Source organism: Pagrus pagrus (assembly GCF_965226575.1).
Source record: "Pagrus pagrus genome assembly, chromosome: 15".
NCBI classification, from domain to species: domain Eukaryota; kingdom Metazoa; phylum Chordata; class Actinopteri; order Spariformes; family Sparidae; genus Pagrus; species Pagrus pagrus.
In genome coordinates, this window is record NC_140199.1 from 11,670,314 (window position 1) to 11,690,381 (window position 20,068).

Consider the following 20,068-nt stretch of genomic DNA (forward strand, 5'->3'; position numbering starts at 1 on the left):
ATTTAATATACAATTACTATATGTAAAACGATTACTTTTTGAGAAGCTATGGAGAGCCACTGAATGAGTGAGCCAAAAAATGCTGAGCAATTTAATCAACAATTTTGATATATTTGTTAGTATTGTGGATAAACTAATCACTTAAATGATTAAATTATTTCAGGACAATAGCTCTTGTCTTTATGAATGTTTTTTTTGTTTTAACAAACAGAAGATTGTCTGTCCGTCTCTTTTGAAACGCTCTGTTTTAGCTCCTGTCTCTTTAAGAGACCCCCCCCTCCATATACCCAGTCTCCTCTTATTGGTCAGCTCACACATGACTGAGCCAGCGCCATTGACAACAACAAAGCTGTTCTAAATCAATTCTTATGTGCCAAGACTACTGAGGAGGCGTTTCAAGAGCAGTGTTTTCTGTTGCAGAAAGGAGCTTCTGTTGGAGCGGAGTTTGACCTTTTTAACTCTCAAGATCTTTTACATGCACAAGAAGAAAAAAACAAAAACGCACAAAAGGTCTCCTTTAAAATGAGGTCAGGAGCATTGATGGTGCATGGCTATCTTCAGGGAGCAGAAAGTAATTGCACCTTTGAACAACAAAAACATGGCTGTATTTTTTCTGCTGCTACAGGATGCATTATTCAGATGGTAAGATGCGTCTTCAGTGGGGGTACATAAAGCTAGTACATTCCGCTTTAGTGATTAGAGAGGCTGCTATCAGTCATTTAAAACATGTCCATGTGCGCAGTAATATCCTTAAAAAATAAAATTCTTCTAAGCACCAGGTTTTGTCAGCAATGTGGAACAAATTGCCTTGACACAGCGCTGAGTGCTTTTAAATCCAAGCTAAAGTTAGTAAGAAAAAATAATTTTCTTTTATATCAACTTTCTTTTCTTAGTTTGTCCTATTGTTTTAATTGTTATTGTCTTTACTTAGTCTGCTTTTGCTGTTTTATTCCCCAGAGCATTTCCAGTGGTTTCACCCTCACAAATGTTGAAACGCAGTCTTGAACTGCAGTCACTGGCTTGGCAGCACTCTCAACCTAACTCCACCACCATCCCCTCCACCTCACAGTATGAAAGTCAGCTCATAAACATGTGATGTGAACGTGCTAGGACACGAAATTGAAATGTCATTATTGTACGTAACCTATGACACGTACAAATGTGAACGTATCAGTGGTAACGACAAAATTTGTGATATTTTCGTTTTGGTAGTTGTTAGTTTAAAATTGATTATTTAAATGGATGCTAATTGGATGCCTGTGTTCATCATTATGAAGGAATGGATCGCTCAAAAGCAACAGTGTGGCTCTTTCACTTATTTTTAATAGTTTTTATACGCCAACAAATTCTTTTTGGCTTTGTTTTTTTCCTCGATGACACTAAAAAAGATCAAATAACACCAGTGCTATCTTTTAAATCACTAGAGGCTTTTCTTTTTCCCATCTGCTGACCTCTGCCTGCCTCTTCTCCGGTCACTTGAACTTGTCAGCGTTTAGGATGCTGAAATGTTGAAAGCCTAGGAAGGGCCAAAATGCTGGACGCTGCAAATACAACTCAGTGCTAGCTGCACACAAACAAGCCTCTTTTTTGCAGCATTACAGCAGCATTTCCATCACCTCGTACTGTATGTGCTTCCCGACAGCCCTCGAGAACCGACTCACACTATGCTGCTTAAATGCTATCGCAGCATTTTACACAGCACACACACACACATCATGAGATGTGACACATTTAAACACACACGGGCACACACAAACACACACAATGATGCATTATTATAATGAAAAACGGCAAGTGCAGGACCCTGAGGCGCCACTTAATTAATGTGTGTGTGTGTGTATGTTGGTGGAAAGAACAGTGATCTCCATAAAACATTTGGATTTCTTTACTGTGCAACCATAAAGATATTTTCAATCAGATACAGTGAGAGAAACAATCTGAGTATCAGCTGGATTTCATCAGCAAATACATGCAATATTTCAATATGTGCGTCTTCTGCAAAGTTGTTTTTCCTCTCAATCAAAGAAAAGCCAGTATGCAATGTCAAATCTAAACAACTTCAACAACTAAACAGACAAATAATCCTCAAACTTTCAGTCTTCTCCCTTCTAACACAACCATACATATATTCACATAAAGAGTATAAGTAGATGGTAAAACGGTAAACATCCGGGTAAAAGTGGCCAAGTCCAAACATAACGTGCTTAATCACGGCACGTTTCCGCCTGATTCAGTCCTTTTGTCAGCTGTCATAAGGTGTTAATGGTTTTAGGGCTTCAGTGACACAGCACAGGACTGAAGAGTGCCTCAGTTTAATAATGTAACACTCCTTTCCCAATTAAAAATGTGCCAATTATCTCGAGATCCTGTGATAGCTCTCCAGCAAACACTCCTCATTACAGTCCCAACATTTATGAATTCACAAACAAGCATATTATTATGCTGCTCGTTCCAACTCGTCTTTTATTCACTGTCACTGTACAAAACAACAACCAGTGAGCGGGATCTGATGTACACTGGTTAATAAATGGGCTGGAGTGCCGGCGTGGACACCTAATAACCTGTCAGTCACCTTAGAAAAGATCATCTCCAGGATTTTAAATCCCAATTTAGTGGGAAAAGTCGAGCAGACAGAGCAATTTCCAATTTGTTAGCACTGGGATGAATTCATTTTTGTTTACAATTACCTAAGACGTGTGTCAAACCTGACGATTTTTTCCAGCCCGCGAGGTGATTGAAAGTTTTTATTAATACTGTATAGGCTCCTGGCCCATTTCCATATTGCACACAAAGCGCTGCGATCCACAGCAACCTCCTGCTGAAAATGTAACAACGTTACAAAACAACAGAACAAGTGGGCACGTGGTCACCGGGGAGAAGGAAGGTTAACTGGCGATCCATTATCAATTTCTATTATAGACTGAATGATTGAATAAACTCAAATTTTGGGGAAAACATTAACGATCCAGTTGTCTTTGTAACCACAGCGCCAACAATAATACTACTCAGATAAGCTAGAGGGGGAAGCTATCTGTTGCCACTTTACCATGTATTTTAATCAGGGCTGTCAACTTACGCACAATTTAGTTTGGAGTGTCAGTGAAGTCGATGCATTTTATGAGTCAGCATACTGTGACATTACCCACTGCAGAGGTCAGGGTCATAATGATCATGGCAAGTCAATAATCACGGTCGATGATGCATAATGGTTGATCAGCAGACCTGCCATCCTGCAGACGTCACAGCCTCAATCAGGGGACCGAACCTAACCAGGGTGTCTGGTTGCCAAACATCTGTTAGCGGGCTTGAATAACGACTAAATGGATTAAACAGATTCTAAAAAAGATTGCCGATTAATTTTCTCTTGATCAACTTAATCAACTATCATTCAGTGTCAGCACAAACACATAACCACTGCACTGACCTCGTCCACGTTCTCGAAGGCGTTGATGACGTCGTACGGCAGGCAGGACAGCAGGTCGATAACAAACCACGTCTTCAGGTAGTTCATCCGAATCAGCTTGGGGTCTGAGATGACCTCACCGGCGGGTCCAACGAACGTGGTGTGGAAGTTTAAAACGATGTCCACCAGGAAGATGACGTCCACGATGCTGTCCACCACCAGCCACGTCACGTTGTTCTGCTTCGTCTTGAAGGAGACGTTGTAGGGCACCATGATGGCTGTGTAGAAGGTGAGGATGAGGATGACCCAATCCCATGTGGTCTTGAAGAGGCAGTAGTGCAGGATGATGTGAGGAGGGGTTTTGGGGGTCTCCTGCTTGTACTGAGGTAGGATATCTGAGCCCAGCTGCAGTACCTGATGAAAAACAGCAAGTCAGTAAAACTCAGAGACGGACAAATAAATAAACGCAGCAGGAGGACAAAAATACTTCAGCTTGGTGCTCAAACTGTGTCGTCCTGGTGGTGACTTATGGCTGACCTGCTTAGAAGAAGTGCCGAGTACGTCATAGAAGATGACCTGAAAGACCTTCTCTAGTTTACAGCACAGAAATAAAAATCACATGTATCCTTCATACCTCAGCTAAGCGGGAGTGCTTGTGGACATTCTCTCCTTTGTGAACCGTTGGCTGCAGCTGTTGTAAAACTCCTCGACTGCTTGTTAGAGCTCGAGTCAGTCGGGCAAACTTTCCCCAGCCTGAGGAGGACAAACACATACAAACTTCAACATTATGATGTACAACTTTTCTGGTACAGGATATTTCCCGGGGCAAAAACATGCTGAAGAAACTTCTGGAAGTTGTGAAAAGACAGAGAGTTTCAAAATACTTTTTTCAGTTCTGAAAAACTGCTAAGCCCAGCAGCTTAAAAAAGCCTCAAGTTTGTGTTTCCATAAGCTGACGCCATCTGATTCACTTTATCTGGAATGTATTACATCAGAAAACCAGGTCGAGCAAGACATCCCTGAACAAGTCCTTAAATCTTAACGCGAAAACATTTTTTATTGTCAAGGTAGTATTGCTGCCTTAAAAAGCATTCTTTTGGAGTTAATGGCTTTATTCATGTTAATGCATGTATAAAAGGATAAGTTCACCCAAAAAAGAAAATTGAGTCATTGGGCTCTATCTTACTCCTGGAGCAAGTGTCGCTCCCAGTGCAGTGCTTTTTCAAGCCCAGCGCCCATGTTGTGTTATGACAAATGTACTTGTGCCCACCTTCTATTTAAATATTCAGATGCACTATTCAGATGGTAAGATGCACCTACATAAGCGGACTCACAACACCTGTTTACTCTGAATTAATGAATAGAGAGGCTGCTTTCAGTCATTTTAAACATGCACACAGTAATGTCACTATAGCAGATGCTGTGGTACATTTAAGCAGCAAAACTAGAAGCTTATAGACTTGCCAGGACAGAGGAAACCCTCCAGAGGAAACAGATTAAACTTTAACCTCCTGAAATAAATATTTTCAGACAGGAGTATTAAATAAACAATGAAGCTTATCCGCTGTTCCTTGTACGCAAATGCACATGTTAAGGGAGAGATACCAGCTCTTCTGGCATCATCCACGTTTGCAGAAGCCCCAAGATCCCAAACTGATTTGAAAAGACGTCATTTACACTGTTTATAAAGCCAAAATCTTCACTGTAGCTGCCAAGTTAAAAGTGTTAGTGCATCCCGTCTGAAGTGGGCACATGAGCTTGACCATGCGTCAAGGGTGTATATAATGTGTTTTCAAAGCATTTGGCATCTCAGGGCTTCTGGAGACTTGGACTTTGCATTTTACACCAAGTCCCCATCTACTTCTGCTGTTGAGTAGAATGCTGTGACACTGTTTTACTGTGAAGAAATGTTTTAGTTGACTACGAAACTTCACTCGACTTTCTATCAGCATGACGGTGATTTTGATTTTTGAGTGCACTTATCCTTTAACTGATGCAACAGCCTTCAGCAGAGTGCTACCTGTTGATGCTGAAGCTGAGCTACAATCTCACTTTCACGTAATTTCCACATCCTGTTGTTGTCACTACTGCTTGTTTTAAGTCACTCACTTGCACTAATTCATGTTCTATTTTTGCTGTCTTCAGCGGTTATACAGTTCAATGAATTGTTTTTTGTTGTCTGCTGATAACCGTCATGATGGGGTGCATTTTTGACTCAGTGGGTACTTGCCAGAGCAGATGCACAATGCACAGGGTCGAGCAGTGATCGCTGACGCCTCACGCCGTCTCATTTTATAAAGTTTTAGATCACACATATTTCTCAGACAATGTGACAAAAATTCAAATGGATTTTTTTGGGCCAGCTGATGCCCAACTATGATTTAAAAGCATTTTTGTCTTTCTATTTTAATGACTCTGAAGCAGAATAAACTTTCTTTGGCAGCTTTTGAAGCATCCTTTGTGATAAAAAGCATGAAGTTGAACAAATGAAATTTGTGGACTCGAACCTTTGGAAGAATCGTCTTCGATGGGCTGTTTAAAGGCCGTGATGTCACTGAACGTGCATAGAAACAGGACCACTTTCTCTTGTTCGTTTCGAATGGGAGCGATCTTCACAAAAAACCAAACAGGCGTCCCTGAAAGTATAAAAAGACAAATATTTAGCTGCTTATTTTTAGAGGACATGACAGTGGATGCACACGAGGGAGAAATCCGAAATATTCTGGACTTTCAAAACTTTCCATGTCTCCCTGTAACACCTGCGAGGAGAGGGAGGTCACACCTGTGAGTGGAAACAAACACAGCACCACATTTTTCTGGGAAAGGTTTCTCTGGTCTGGCTCTCAACTAATTAGCACATTTCTGAAGAGGTAGAAATGTTCTGGGCTGCCTTTGAACTCAGCTGTATGTTAGAGAAGCTCTGAATACATTTGCATGACAAGAGAGTGGAACTTCACATTTTTTTTCTCTTTGCTCGCACGTGGCGTCGCTACTTACTGTTCTTCTTGTACATCAGTATTTCAAACGAGTTCATCTCATAATTCTCGAATGTTAGTCGCACTTTTTCCGTCGTGTCCTTGTCCGTGAGCTCCCCGTACATAAAGCTGGAAAACACAAAGGGAAATAACAATTTGAATATTTAATAGACTTCGACGAGCATTCTCGTTCTGGCACAAAAGAGTGCTGAGGAAAGCTCAATGTGTGAATATCTTAACGTGTTATAGTTGCCAAGTATTCTCTGCTTACAATGTGGTATTTTGTTGCTTTGACGGCACCTTTTTAAGTCACCTTATTGAACTTTTCCTCTTTGTTTCTTGGAAAACAAGATGATTTATCAAGATTCACCCCTGAACTGTGTAGATAGGTTACTGATTGCTACTTAGAGACCTTGGAGAGGTGCTCTGCCGAATTAGGCTGTAGAAAAGTAGATTTAAACTCCCTGAAATGCATCCTGACAGCATTAAAAGATAAATGTAGCCTGGTGTCTAATTGGCCAAACGCGAAGTTGCTCTCAAAAACAAATTAAACCTGAAGATGGGTCAAGCAAGCGTGAGCACATTTAACCATGCTGCAGAGACATTCATCTCACTTTGCTTGTTACCGCCACCCTCAGCGGCAGCCTGCTCCAGCATGATCTAAATATAACTCACAGTTTGTTATGAAATACAAAAGGAAGGCTAAATTTAATGAGACTACATTCTGACGCTGCAGAGACTTTTCAGACCAGCGCTTGATGTAATATCGCTGACGACTGTCCTCTCTCTCTTCTTTGAGCCAGGAGGAATGTGACTCTCTTCAAAGAAAATAATTCCTCAAGTGACTTTCTCGTCATGCGTGAGAAAATTCCCACAGGTTTGTCACTGTATGTTTACCGCATCCAATATGGAAAAAGAAACATATATATACATAATTGAAGAGACCAAGAACACAGTATGAGCAGTTGAGATGGAAATAGCATCTTTGATCTACACATCTGCAGCAAAAGATATCAGACTATAACAGGGGAAATGAGTATACGTTTTATGTTTGTGAGGCCATAAAACATTCAGAGAGTGTGATTGTTTGATGTTTTTGAGGACGACTCAATCAGGCTCTGGAAGATATTTTGTGACAGGAAATAAAAAGCTAAAAGATCAAATGATTAAAGGCATAGAGGGATATTCAATGAATAATGAAAGTGGGTGGTGATGCCTTTTAAAACTACCAATAAAGAACAAGTGTTGGATGACTGTGAAAGTACAGGCTCTAAAATCTAAAGGCCAGGTAGATTTCATAGTGATAAATGTTATGTATAGCGTCAAATAAACCTGTATGAAAGTGACTAAACATTATTACAGAAGCAAAAGTCAACATGCCTCAAGATTCATCTGCATGATTGAAAACTCGTGGAAAAAAATGCTGGCTGTAAAGGTGTAATTTGTAAGAAATGGACTGACATTCAAAATCAAACTTTTTGCTGTAGCTGTAGCGACAGTTGCCGTTAGCAAGTAGCTCAGTCAGCTGGTGATCTAAGTGGCCTATTAGCTGACAGATGTTTGCCCGCACCGCGCTCGACAGGGCTCAGCCGCTTCCCAGTGAAGCAGCTGGGCACAGCATATGAAACCACAGGGAGCTTGAAGAGAGGGGGTACAGTATGGAGGTGATTTACAGCGGCTCTGATGAGGACTACGACTCCAGGGCCCATAAGACACGGAAGTCGGGCCGGGCTGGAGCTAGGTGGTTAGCATCCTAACTTCAGTAGACATCTCTGCAACACAGTGTATAGATGTCTTTGATGTACTGTTGTTCTTAATGTCTTTCACCGGGACAGATTGCGACTTATCTGGACTGAGGGGGCGCCAGAATCAACACAAAAAAAGTTCCTTGTAGCTGCTTTAATGAAGATGTACCACTGGTAACAATACTAATTCATTTTTATACCTTTGGTCCAGTTTATTTTGAGGAGTATTGTTATTTTATTTATTGTATAACCGTCATTGAATTTGCTGTCAAATATCACATTGTCATTTCCTGAAATCTCTGGTTGATTTTCTGCATTTACAGGTTTCAAACACAGTCAAACGATTATAGGTCCATTTTCCTTCCTCTTATTAAAATAAGACTTCATTCCACCAAGCACCCTAAAAATAAACCTGAAACAAACCATCTCACACTCTGTTCAATATTTGTATTGGCAAGTGTTCTGAAGCTTATGCTTAGGGACCCAAGGGTCTAAATCAGTAATAGCCGCAGTGCTGGCTGTGACAAACACAATCTCCCACAACAGACGAAATCGCCCACGGTTTTCAAATCTGGCAGCACCAACTGTTTCGATGTGATCCCATTAATGTGCTGGTTACTGGCTCGCTTCTTACCGGCACAATAAATACAGAGTCCAGAAACTGTTCACTCAAAGAGGAGTGAACCCGTTTTAGGATTTCCTTTTATTCCTTGAGGTGAAAAGTTTTGGAGGGAGCACACCGGGACACCGCCCACACTTTCACTGTTTGTAGTCAGTTTCAGTTGTTACAACCTGATTACATCACAGGTTTGTGTCTGAGTTATCGCTTTTTATCTTCGCAAGAGAAAAAAAAAATCTTCTGACCTGTCTTAAATAACGGGAATACCATACAGTGAGTGGCATTCTCATTCACTGATTTTAACTTCCTCTGCTAAGATGCTCTGCTGAAGGGAGGCAGTCGATCCAACGTTGCCTCACAGTTGGGTCTAATATAAAGAAAGGCCCATGAGAACTACAAAACTGTACTCCTCATTCGGTCAGTATTGACCCTGTGGAGGAACCTTACATGTATCCACACTTTCATAAAGTGAAAATCGAAAGTTAAGTGGTTCCTTAAAGCTCAGACTTGCTAGCAGAATGGCTTTGGTCTAGACTGAAATATGAATTGCCATAAAATTTGGTCCAGACATTCAAGGTCCTCAGAAGATGAATCCTGAATACTTTGTCAATAGCCTGACTTTTCCTGCAATGTCAAGCGGAGGTTGACATTTGTGAAATGTCTCGACAGTTATTGGATTGCCATTAAACTTCGTATGCACATTCATGTCCCCCCTTTAGGATTAAGTGTTTCCCACACATAGACTTTACTTCTGCGGGCCACCCAGATATATTAACGACCACCTGGAGACCCATTTTAGCATTTTTTTACTTGTATTTCTTTGTATCCGTCTAAGAGAATAAATAACACCATCCGTCATAAATTAACTACTGCCCACACACTACACCTCCCTTCTGCTGACATTTGCACATGCTCTGCAGAGAAACACGGGGAAAGAGAGAGAGATGTTCTCTGTTATTAACCCGCCTGTAAACGCGCTGCTGTCATGCATAATGTAGGCTTAGTTATACTGTTGTTTCGTACAAGCTTGTAAGTGCACCTGGTTGCTTGACATGTCATTTGGTACCACGTTGGTTTCGAACATCATTTAGTTGGTGCTGTGTTTGAAAGAGAGACTGAAGAAGCAAACTTGTTTCCTGGCAATAGGAAAGGGGTCAATTGCATATTTTTTAGCAGGTTTATATACACCCCAAGTGAGTCTAAACATAGTATAAGATAATGAACCTTCTCAAGATCAGCATGTTAGCACTTACATTGTAAGCATGCTGACATTTGTTTGTACAGCCTCACACAGCTGCTAACATAGCTCTGATCTTTAAGTCCCTTGAATCTCGAAGTTTTTCTTCTTGTTCCTACAGTTGAATGTTTGAGCTTCACTGTGTAGAATCACATACATGCATAGTTTGACACTAGACACTTTTTGAAGATTTTAATGTGATAATTAGACTTTTTTTCCAGCAGAAACTAAATCAGAAACACATTAGGGAATTTTTATGTAAGCTTTAATACATGTGTGGAAGGGACCTTTAACCACAACACATTGATTCAATAGCCGTATTATTGCAGCTGTTGCCCCGAACCAGAAGTTCCCCTATTTGGTTTTAAAAATGATCATTAAATGTTTCTGCAGCATTAACTCCTCCTTTGATCCCGATAATTGTTAAGAAATTATGCAAAAGAATCTGAAAACACATGAGGGTATGTAGTGATGATCTGAAGCACAGCCCACTGTTTCCTTTTCAGTAAAAAGAAGACATAATGTCTTATAGAAAGTCCGAAAGAATAAATATGAGCACAAACAGCAGCAAAGAGAACGACTACAGTCAATCACTACCTCGGATTAATCTCAAAATAAGGTTGCTCTGCCTGGTGGAAGGAGGTGTAAATAGAAATACACACAAACAGACACATGGGATTGAAAATAGCTTTTAAAGCGGCACAACTACAAAACAAAATTCAGAAATGAGAGCTCTACAAACCTTTTTCTGTTTTTCCTGGAGGCACTTATGGCATTAAAACAAAGCTTGTAAAGAAAGTCACCCTCTCTCTAACTGTACGGCAACAGCATGATTATTTTCGCTGTGCCAGCCAAGCTCATCCAGATTAACAAGATAGCTGTAGCTGTAACAAGTTCTTGTAATGTCACTGCCTAATCATGCTTATCTTATACAGCAAAATAGCTGTCAAATTATTCTTTGGATTTACACAAAAAGTCACATTAAGACACACAGATGGTCTTTGCCTACCTGCAGGTGCTGCTTTTCTGCATCACCTCTGCTCTGTGGTACCCCGACAGCTTGCAGAAGCCATCGTTGCTGTAGACGATGGGCCAGTCCACGATCTGAGCGTTTCCCAGGACAAAGTTGGTGTCTGTTTGAGAGTAAAAGGAAAGAACGCGGCAGATAACTTGAGGGACTGCAGTACACGACAATATACAAATGCTTAAAGTATAGTTTGGGCTGGGAAAGGGTTGAGGCATATGACGTTTTAAATGAAAGTCAAGGATTTGTTGGACTGAGAAAGGAAGTAACAGTTAGACACAGAAAGAATAAGGGCAAAAATAAATTATTTTTTTTATGTGACAGAAGGTTATCCCTTCACCATGGCAATTTAACAATGAATAAGATTTAACATTCACATACGCCCTCTATGTTTACTTAAAAATGTTTTTTCTTTAAAAATGTGTTTGTCTTGTAATGTTTCCCCTATCATTAAAAAGATTGGGTGATCCTGCCTTTAAGAGCTACTTTGTAGACACTTTAAAGATTTTCATTAGGGTCCATGATGGTCTACGGCCCATTACACACTCCACTCGGGGCAAGCACAGAGAAAATGTGAGCCAAACACAAAATCGTTCCTTGTGTAGAAAACATCCAAATATCTTCTCCCTCAACTTTTTTGTTTTTAATTCATAATTGCTCATCAGCAGAAATTTGTACCTCGTGTTGTGTTTTTGTGTGCTGAGTAACAGGCGTTTCTGAGGGATCTGGAGGGGAAAACAGTGAGTGCTTGTGTTTACAAATGGTGATTATCATGATAAAGTGCTCTTTATTGCCAAATGCGGTCTACGAATATAAATAACTGCCGTCGACGATTTTTTAAATGTCATGGAAAACGCAGTACATTAATTCTCGTATGGCTTATTTTGCATATTCAAATGTTGGCAGGGCCTCCAGGCAAGACTTATTCATGAACACATTGTTAGTAAACCTACATATAATAGAGTTGATGTTTATTTTAATGACCTATTTTGTGTCCAACATATTATAAAACCTCAGTTTTATAATTAACATTTACATACTGTTACTCAGTGTCATAATGGGTCATAATACGTTAAATTAAGGGAGAATGTCTGTTCTTTCTTTATTTTTCATTTTAACAGGCAGCTTTTTAATAAAACATGTAAACGATAGCACTGTGTCCTATTAATCATGGAAAAATACGCTGAATTTTTCCTGGATAAAGTTATGGCTACGTCAATTTATATTATGGTTACAACAATTAAAGGCCATCGATTTTGCCCTTGATTTGTAAGGGAAAAATACCATAATAGTATTTTAATAACATACTTTGTGAAAGACGTCAAGACAAACTAGATGTGATTACTTATTTGCACATCCGCTTCTGCAGTTTGACATTGTATAAAAACTAAAAATCAATATGCACAAAAAAATGTATTGTTTGCTAAATTATAAAAAAAAGAAAGCAAAAGCACAGTTTTGTGCTGAGGCAGTAAAGATATTTCAAACTTTTGACATAAAAGTGTAAATCTAAAATCTGTCCACAATTTTTGTCAAAAGGAGCCGATGTAATGGGTTTAGATGGAACAAGAGAAGTAATAACTGGGGATGCAGCCTCAAAAAAATACAAATCTGTGTGACACATCTCAACCCCCCTCCTGCTACGCACACAGACACAACAATGTGATGACACAGGGGTGAAAGAGGAGAAGAATTAAAAACACCTGGCACAAAACAGAAACAGAAATGCTATTTTTAGACCACAAATGAGCACACACAAACGAAAACAAAAAAAACATTTCTTTGATCACATCAAAACAAAACACATTGAAATGCCAACTGAAAAGAGAATACGATGAATGAGACGTTCCATGCCAACGTGTTATTTTACAATGATCAGATGAATGTTAATCTTGCGGTTAAAGAAGCTCAGTGATTGATTAATTAGCCCTGGATTTATCGATTCACTGCTGTACTGCAGCAATTTTTTTTTCATAAAAATCTCAACATGTTTAATTGGTGCTTTGTAAATTAACAGCATTTGGTATAGAACATTTAGTGGTACGTTACAAAGAGAAAGATACTGTAAGGAAAACATAAGCAGCACACCAAACTAAACTTTATAGTACCTGTCTGTCTATGTGACAGTGTCCAAACTGAAATTTTTGAAAAGAAAAAGAAGGTTAACAGATTACAGTGAAAAACACCTGTTGAATGTCAGACAAAAAGAAAAGATGGGACGTGTCAAGCAAAAGAGACACAGGTGGTTACAACAGCAACACCTCGCCGTGTTGCTCTGACATGAACGGACGCTATTGGCTAAAACATGACAGTTTCTTTAGGCAACTTATTGTCTTATTTATCAAAGACCTCAGACAGAAGGTTAAGATTTAGTTAAGTGTAACAGCTAATCTAAGAGAGAAATGTTTGTCTCTTTTCCTGCTAATATACAGTAGATAGCGTTCTACACTTGACATGAGTGGCTAGCTTTGTCCGTCTGCTATTCTTGCTAAGCCCCACCCTTCTCTGCCTCTGATTGGTTGACTTTGTTAGTTGGATGGTCGAGTTTAGGCATGAGGAGTGAGATTGGTTAGGGTTAGGTTGAGAAGATCAAGATGAGCCAATCAGAGGCAGAGTAGGGCGGGTTAAAGCAAGAAAAGCAGTGGGATCCATGATAACGTGTGTTGGGCAGGTAGCGACAGCGTACAGTAGGTTTATCAGCTGCCGGAAATTTGGCTGATGACAACAGTAAGACTGAACAATACATTAAATGTGCTCTACAAGCAAAATATTGAGCTCTACAAAGCTAAAAAAAATCTCCGGAGATCTGCAAAGTTGACAGTACAACCTGTAATCAAGTGTAGCATTTTTCATTACAGAAACATCATAGCAAGAACAGTAAGCACAGGTGCATTAAATAAGATTAATCAAGTGGTCCATTACACTTCTCCATATAGTATATCTATAGACCTATAGAAACGTATAGATCCATTTATTTTGAAGGGCTTATATCAACCAGTTCATGTAGATACTCAAGAGCACACAGTTACACATCCTATATAACATGGAAAAATAAGGAAGGGTTCAGAAGGACTGTATCTGTATTTTGCGTGGACCAGCTTGGGCTACTGGTCTTTAAAGTGGTTATGATTTATAATTTTATATAATAACATATGACAATGTGAAAACAATGCAACGGGTCGCTCTTGGGAATTGTCAGCAGCTCTCCTCGGCTCACAGAGCTTTAAGGTGAGTTTCTGCTCGTTGTTCAGTTGTCCGTCCTGCAACTTTACTGTTTTAGTTCACTCTCACTGCGCTCATAGTGCTGTTTTCAGCTACAGCTGGCAGCTGTTTTCAGTGAAATGGCTCTAAAAACCCACTGTACACTTCCTGCTCAGCACCAAAAGGCTGACACACGGTGACCACAGTGAAGCATTTTGCATCAAAATAGAAATTTTATATAGGAATTGGTGGAGACCAAAAACAGAGCCAAAGAGAGTGAGTACGGACTTGAATTCACCCGTAGGCCAGAAACACGACTGCAACTGAATGACTTTTTTGCTTGGTAAATGCTGGATGTGTAAATAAGCAAGTGTTTGCTAAAAAGTTCGCCATAACAACTTAAGAGGTGATAATATGTCAATTTTGTGCTTATTGAAGGTTTAAAATGCTTAATGCTAGAAGTGGCTTCACCAGAAAGATTAACTTACTGTATCTTCAGCTGCCAACATTTTCTTCATCACTCCTCATTTCTAAACACTTCAACATCTGAATAAACTTTACAGGATATAACAAGCTTAATTTTGAGACTCAACGAAAATGTGAATGAGGATTTCAGGGGGTCCTAGGCGTCAAATAAGTGGTCCAAGATGCCTATATAATATATATATATTGAGCACACCGGCTGGATTTCATAAGCGTTTTAGTTCCAGGTCCCTAATATTGTCCATGTTTGCTTACTGGCATTATTTACTGACACTCGTTTTCACTTGCTCTTGAGCATTTCCTGCTGTGACAAGTGAAAAAGTGACTGACTAAAGTCACAAAAAGGAATAATCTCATTGTTTGTGAACGCCCACCCACCTCTGTGTCTCTCACAAGTCACTCCACAGCTTCTCAGTGGCATCCACAGATTATAGTCTTGGCTCTTTTGTTTCAAGCCTCAGAGAGATTTACTGCTCGCTAATCCATGGACCGCCCAAGGTCATAAGAAAAAACATATGCATGTGCTTTTGTTCTTAAAGGGTGGATTTTCCTACTTTTAAAGATATTACACACCTTAGGGAGCCAGATCCTCACGCAGTTCATCTAAAGAAAGCCTCGCTCTGGAGAGACGCATTCACCCTTTCTGAACAAGTTGTTCCCTCTTGTCATAACACATTTTAATGTAGACATGTGCAACAGGGGCAGACTGACAGTGAGGCCCAACGAGTGCATACACAGACACACACATTGGTTTGGCACACAGCTGGGAGAACTGACCATGAGTGATTGAAAAAACCCCAAACCAAACTCAAACCAAACCTCATTTTAAAAAGAAGCAATTATAGCTCAAGCCAATTAGCTGGCGTGATTTTAGTTTTGTCTCCAAATGTGCCTTGTGACAGACTCACACAAAGCTACTGGTTGTGTTTCACAGCTAGCTGTCTAGTGTCATAACTCTCCAGTCAGTCCTGTCACTTCATATTGATTCTAATAATCCAGAAAGGCCAAACCATTACTGACAACCATGTCCAAAAATACTGTAAGACTTCCATCAGAGTTTGGTAAGATCCAGCTCCCTATTGTGACTTACTGTCTTCACACAACTAGTTATAGACTACTTTTTAAAAAACTAATAAGCATGCAAGAGAAAATATACTAAAATATTCACATTTTAGAGGAGGACCTCATCATTAATAAGATAATGAATATGTTTTTTAAAATGAGAGGTCTGTCAATGTGTGTCAAGAGTTTTAGGCAAGGTTGGATGAAAACCATGACAGTCAAGACACATTTTAATTAGGGATAAATTATAAATTATATAAATAGAATCAATAATACCAAGTGAAAGTTCACCAAAAAATGAAAATTCAGTCATTATCTTCTCACCTCCATACTGATTGAAAGTCGGGTGACGATTCCTAGTCCACAAAACAGCAAAACTGTGTTTTTTGCATTCTCCTAAATTTAACTAACTGACTAAATGTAAGAAAACACAGAAGAAAAACATAAAATGCCTCCATACAGCACATCTGGCGTAATCCAAGTCCCCAGAAGAAATGTGATCCCAATTTGATGTGAAGAGACGTTATTTAAACTCTTTTAAACACAAAAGCTTTGCCGTAGCTGCTAAGCTAAAAGCGTTAGCGTCTGAATTGGGTGCACAAGCTCGACCACACCTCAACAGTGTAAATAACATCTTTTCAAATCCATTCTGACAAGCATTATGAGGCCATTTTATGTTTTTCCGTGGTTGTTTTATACATTTTAAAACAAGTCCCCATCTACTTCAGTTGTTTAGGAGGATGCTGCAGCACTGTTTCGCTGTGAAGTTCCAGAAATGTTTTGTGGATGACAAAACCTCACCTGACTTTCCATCAGCATGGGGGTGAGTACATAATGACTGAATTTTCATTTCTGGGTGAACTTATTCTTTAAACTGCTGCACCTGGGTAGAGCCGTGCAGCGTTTCAGAAGAAGGGTTCAGAGAGTTTGAACGCAACAAATCTGATTAAAACTGTGAAATATTAAATCATCCATCTTCGCTCACCTTGTTACCCTCAGGTGTGCATAAACCACAGGTTAGGATAATGTGAAATCATCCGTTATCTTATTGGTTTTGGTCATAAGGAGAAAGTAATTAAAGGTTATGACAAATCCATATAGCGAATCCCTAATTTTAACCCACTTTACCACAGCAGTACTCTGCTGATGGTAATTTGGTGGTAGATGGTGAGGGCTTAATGTTGCATTAGTGTTGTTGCTATCCACAAAATTAAAGATGCAAAGCAAAGAATTGTAGGCAGTAGTCTTAATGAGGTTATCCAGACGTATTCAGGTTAATTTTTAAAAACTAAGACAACAGCAACAAAAGCCTGATAGTTCAATTTCAACACAATCTGTAACGTAAGGGGGGATGATATAAAGAGATCATATTCATCTCTGACACATATTTTACTCAGAATATTTATAATTTACTGGCATGAAGACAGCAGACACCACAATAATCCAGAGGAGACCTTCATGGTCCATGACATTTTTCAATTAAGACTTCCAGTGACCTTATGCAATCAGTAGTAAATGTAACCTGCTGTCTCTCCACACACTCCTGCAGGGAACAGGAGCTTCAGTCATTTTGAAAATCATTACACCACAAAATAAAAATGTGCACAACAAAACGAACTTTTTAATGCACGTTAACACCCAGAGCTTCACCACTAATTAGCCTCCAGTATTTGTTTCTAATCGTAAATTAGTTGACTGGCTTTTTCAGACAGGTTACGTCGCCTAACCTGCCTCCTAAGACAGGCTGAATTTTAGTTTTAATGTTGTGAATCTTTCACTTGAACGCACCATCTCAGTCCTCATCCTTACCGTTCGACCGTCTGACAATATTCTCCAGAAAAGTGTTCTGAGGGGCCACAAGTCCCCTCCGGCCCCCCGCCATCCTGCCGCTTCACTCAGGCGTCTGCAGGTGAATCTTCACTCCTCCATCCGCCGCTCGTCTTCATGCTCTCTCCGGCTCTGCGTGCACGTCTTGGAGAGGTTTTCTTGTTTGTCTGGTCTGCTGATTAGCTGCCTCCCCCTCAGCCCGGTGCGGTGCGTTGGCGCCTCTTTGGTGAGACACGCACCTCATCATCCAGGAGGCGAAAGAAGGAAAAAAAAACAACGCATGGGCGCAGCGCACAGGAGGGGCCGAGGCTCTGCTCCTCCACATGCAGCACAAACAGGACCTCGGCGCCATCTGCTGGACAAAATAATGCCTGCAAGCTCCAGTACAAGGGACTTCACTGGAGTAATTGACTGTTCTGCTACTTTACTGACATGTTTACATGCTTTAATGCTCAAAACACATTATTTTTCTCATACTATCCATTGCTGCAGCACCTCTATTCGTTTTTGTGCCTGTCTCTTTAAGGCTGCCGTCGGCTCTGATTGGTCAGCTCTCACAGGCCTGAGAAGGCAGCGCCCCCAAGCCCCCAGGAAGAGCGGCAGGCTTTGAAGCAAGTTTTCGTAGTGGCCAAACTGTGTGATTATATCATCAGGTGATGCACGGCGGCTCAAAAAATGTCTGTCATAACTAGAGCCATTTGGTCCAATAAAATTTGGAAAGTCTAGTACGATTAAATTATTTTATCCCCATTCAAGTTAGCTGGGCGCTAAACCGGAGGTTAGCCTCTAGTTCGCAGGCTCCATGGGCCGCACCACACGGAAGATCCGAGTATTGTCATACCTGGGTATTTGTGTAACCACGGGTGTGCTGCAAGTGTAGTTGTGACATCACAAACTTAGCGAAGTCCTGACCACTAGTTTGAAGGCCCAGTTTGTATAAATGGGCAGTATGCGTCTCTCCATGGAGTGAGTGGTTTCAATGCTTAAAGAGAAGTAAAGATAGTGTTAAAATATCACTTCACAGTCAAAGTCACCTATATAAACAGTACTTGAGTAACTACATTTATCAAATAATGTAGTGGAGTGTGCTGACACAATTTAAACAAGAACCCAGGCTTGTAATATTTAGCAGATTAAAACAGAGGGCTGTGTCAAACAGTTTATTTTGGGTTGAAAACATTTGGGAAAGCTTCCTGCAGTCCACCCTGGAGGGTTGTGGTTAGTTAGTTTTTCATGGATTAATCGCTTAGAGTCAGGTTCCTGAAATGGGTGTCCCAGAGGAGCAGCAATACCGAGGCATGTGGATCTTTTTTTCCCGCTTTAACAGCTGCAGTAGAATCGCCCCTTTCCCCGACAGCATTTACCCGACCAGCTCATTAATCCTGTTCAATTATTTTCAACCCTGCAGTGCTCGTACGAAGACGGATCTCAAATAACGCTTCTGTTGGCATCATTTCCATTAAAATTAAACAAATGGACAGCACAAAGGTCAAAGGAAAGGTTTCTCACACAAGTGGTTTGCTGCTTTTCCTTCCTCTCAGTTTATCCACCTGTTCTCACAGGTGTGAATCAGACTGGCTACTATGGAAACCAGCAGGGCTCTGTGTGCTGCGGAGAAGCTCTGAATATTGCAGTTTTATGTTCGACCAATTAAAAAGGTAACAAATAACTGAGCCAGTAAGTAGATGGACACACTGGTTCATGCTTGGCACCACACCACATTGCTTTTAATAGTTTTGGTTTAGCATTCACGGGCAGTATATAGACATTTAAATAATGGTTTAAATTCCACCTGAAAGTAGGTTTCAGAGACCCTCAGGGGTGTTAATATAACAGCATGTATAACTATTTTGGTTGTGGGTTTCGTGCACTTCATGTGATAAAACATGATTCATTTTCAGACATGAATATTGTTTATACTGTATTTTTGTCCCCATATGTAATTATCTAATATATGGTCTTCTTATGCTGTATTTTGTCTTTATTCGGTGTGTTATAGTCTAGGTTTGTATATATATTTTTTGCCTAATTCCATGTCCCCTTTTTTGTTTCAGTGTTATCACCTCTGGTGTTTATACAGATAATGAATGACAATTTCTCAAAACAACTTTTAGACACCTTTGGTTAACACTTAAAATATTCTTCTATGTGCTTATGACTACATCACTGTTTCCTAAATCAATCATGATGTGTATACTCTACTGCTAATAAATGCTAAATATGGAGGGTTTAAAGTGTTACCATTAAAAGACAAAACAGCCCAGTGTACATGACTCCATTCAAGGTCAGAGGCCTTCTGAGTCGGTGTTTTTAATAACTTCCTTCGATCCTTATAAGGCTACAAAAGTCAGGTGCAGGTGACCGTGTTAATGAGCACCTGCTGGCCCTTCCTCTAGTGATGCATTTGTGCAGGAGTGATAAAGGGTATGTAATGGCAATAACTTATCAGACAAGTCGTTGATTAAGTCTCTTTCATGTGGGGGTTGAACTAC

General features: G+C 40.1%; 1 protein-coding gene across 2 annotated transcripts in view; it reads right to left on the reverse strand.

Annotated features, from left to right (window-relative positions):
* Window positions 1-17,806, reverse strand: part of kcnh1a (potassium voltage-gated channel, subfamily H (eag-related), member 1a) — a 44,552-nt gene extending 26,746 nt beyond the window's left edge. Inside the window, exons 1-7 of one of the 2 annotated variants that reach the window (XM_084375853.1) lie at window positions 17,559-17,806; window positions 13,112-13,138; window positions 10,989-11,112; window positions 6,401-6,507; window positions 5,911-6,039; window positions 4,038-4,156; window positions 3,425-3,817 (exon numbers count right to left, since the gene is read on the reverse strand). In XM_084375853.1, coding sequence (XP_084231979.1) covers window positions 3,425-3,817; window positions 4,038-4,156; window positions 5,911-6,039; window positions 6,401-6,507; window positions 10,989-11,112; window positions 13,112-13,138; window positions 17,559-17,631 — 972 coding nt within the window. In that variant the 5' untranslated portion in view covers window positions 17,632-17,806. The remainder of the gene's footprint in view (window positions 1-3,424; window positions 3,818-4,037; window positions 4,157-5,910; window positions 6,040-6,400; window positions 6,508-10,988; window positions 11,113-13,111; window positions 13,139-17,558) is intronic. The other variant, XM_084375854.1, reaches the window with a different exon arrangement.
* Window positions 17,807-20,068: the final 2,262 nt, after the last annotated feature.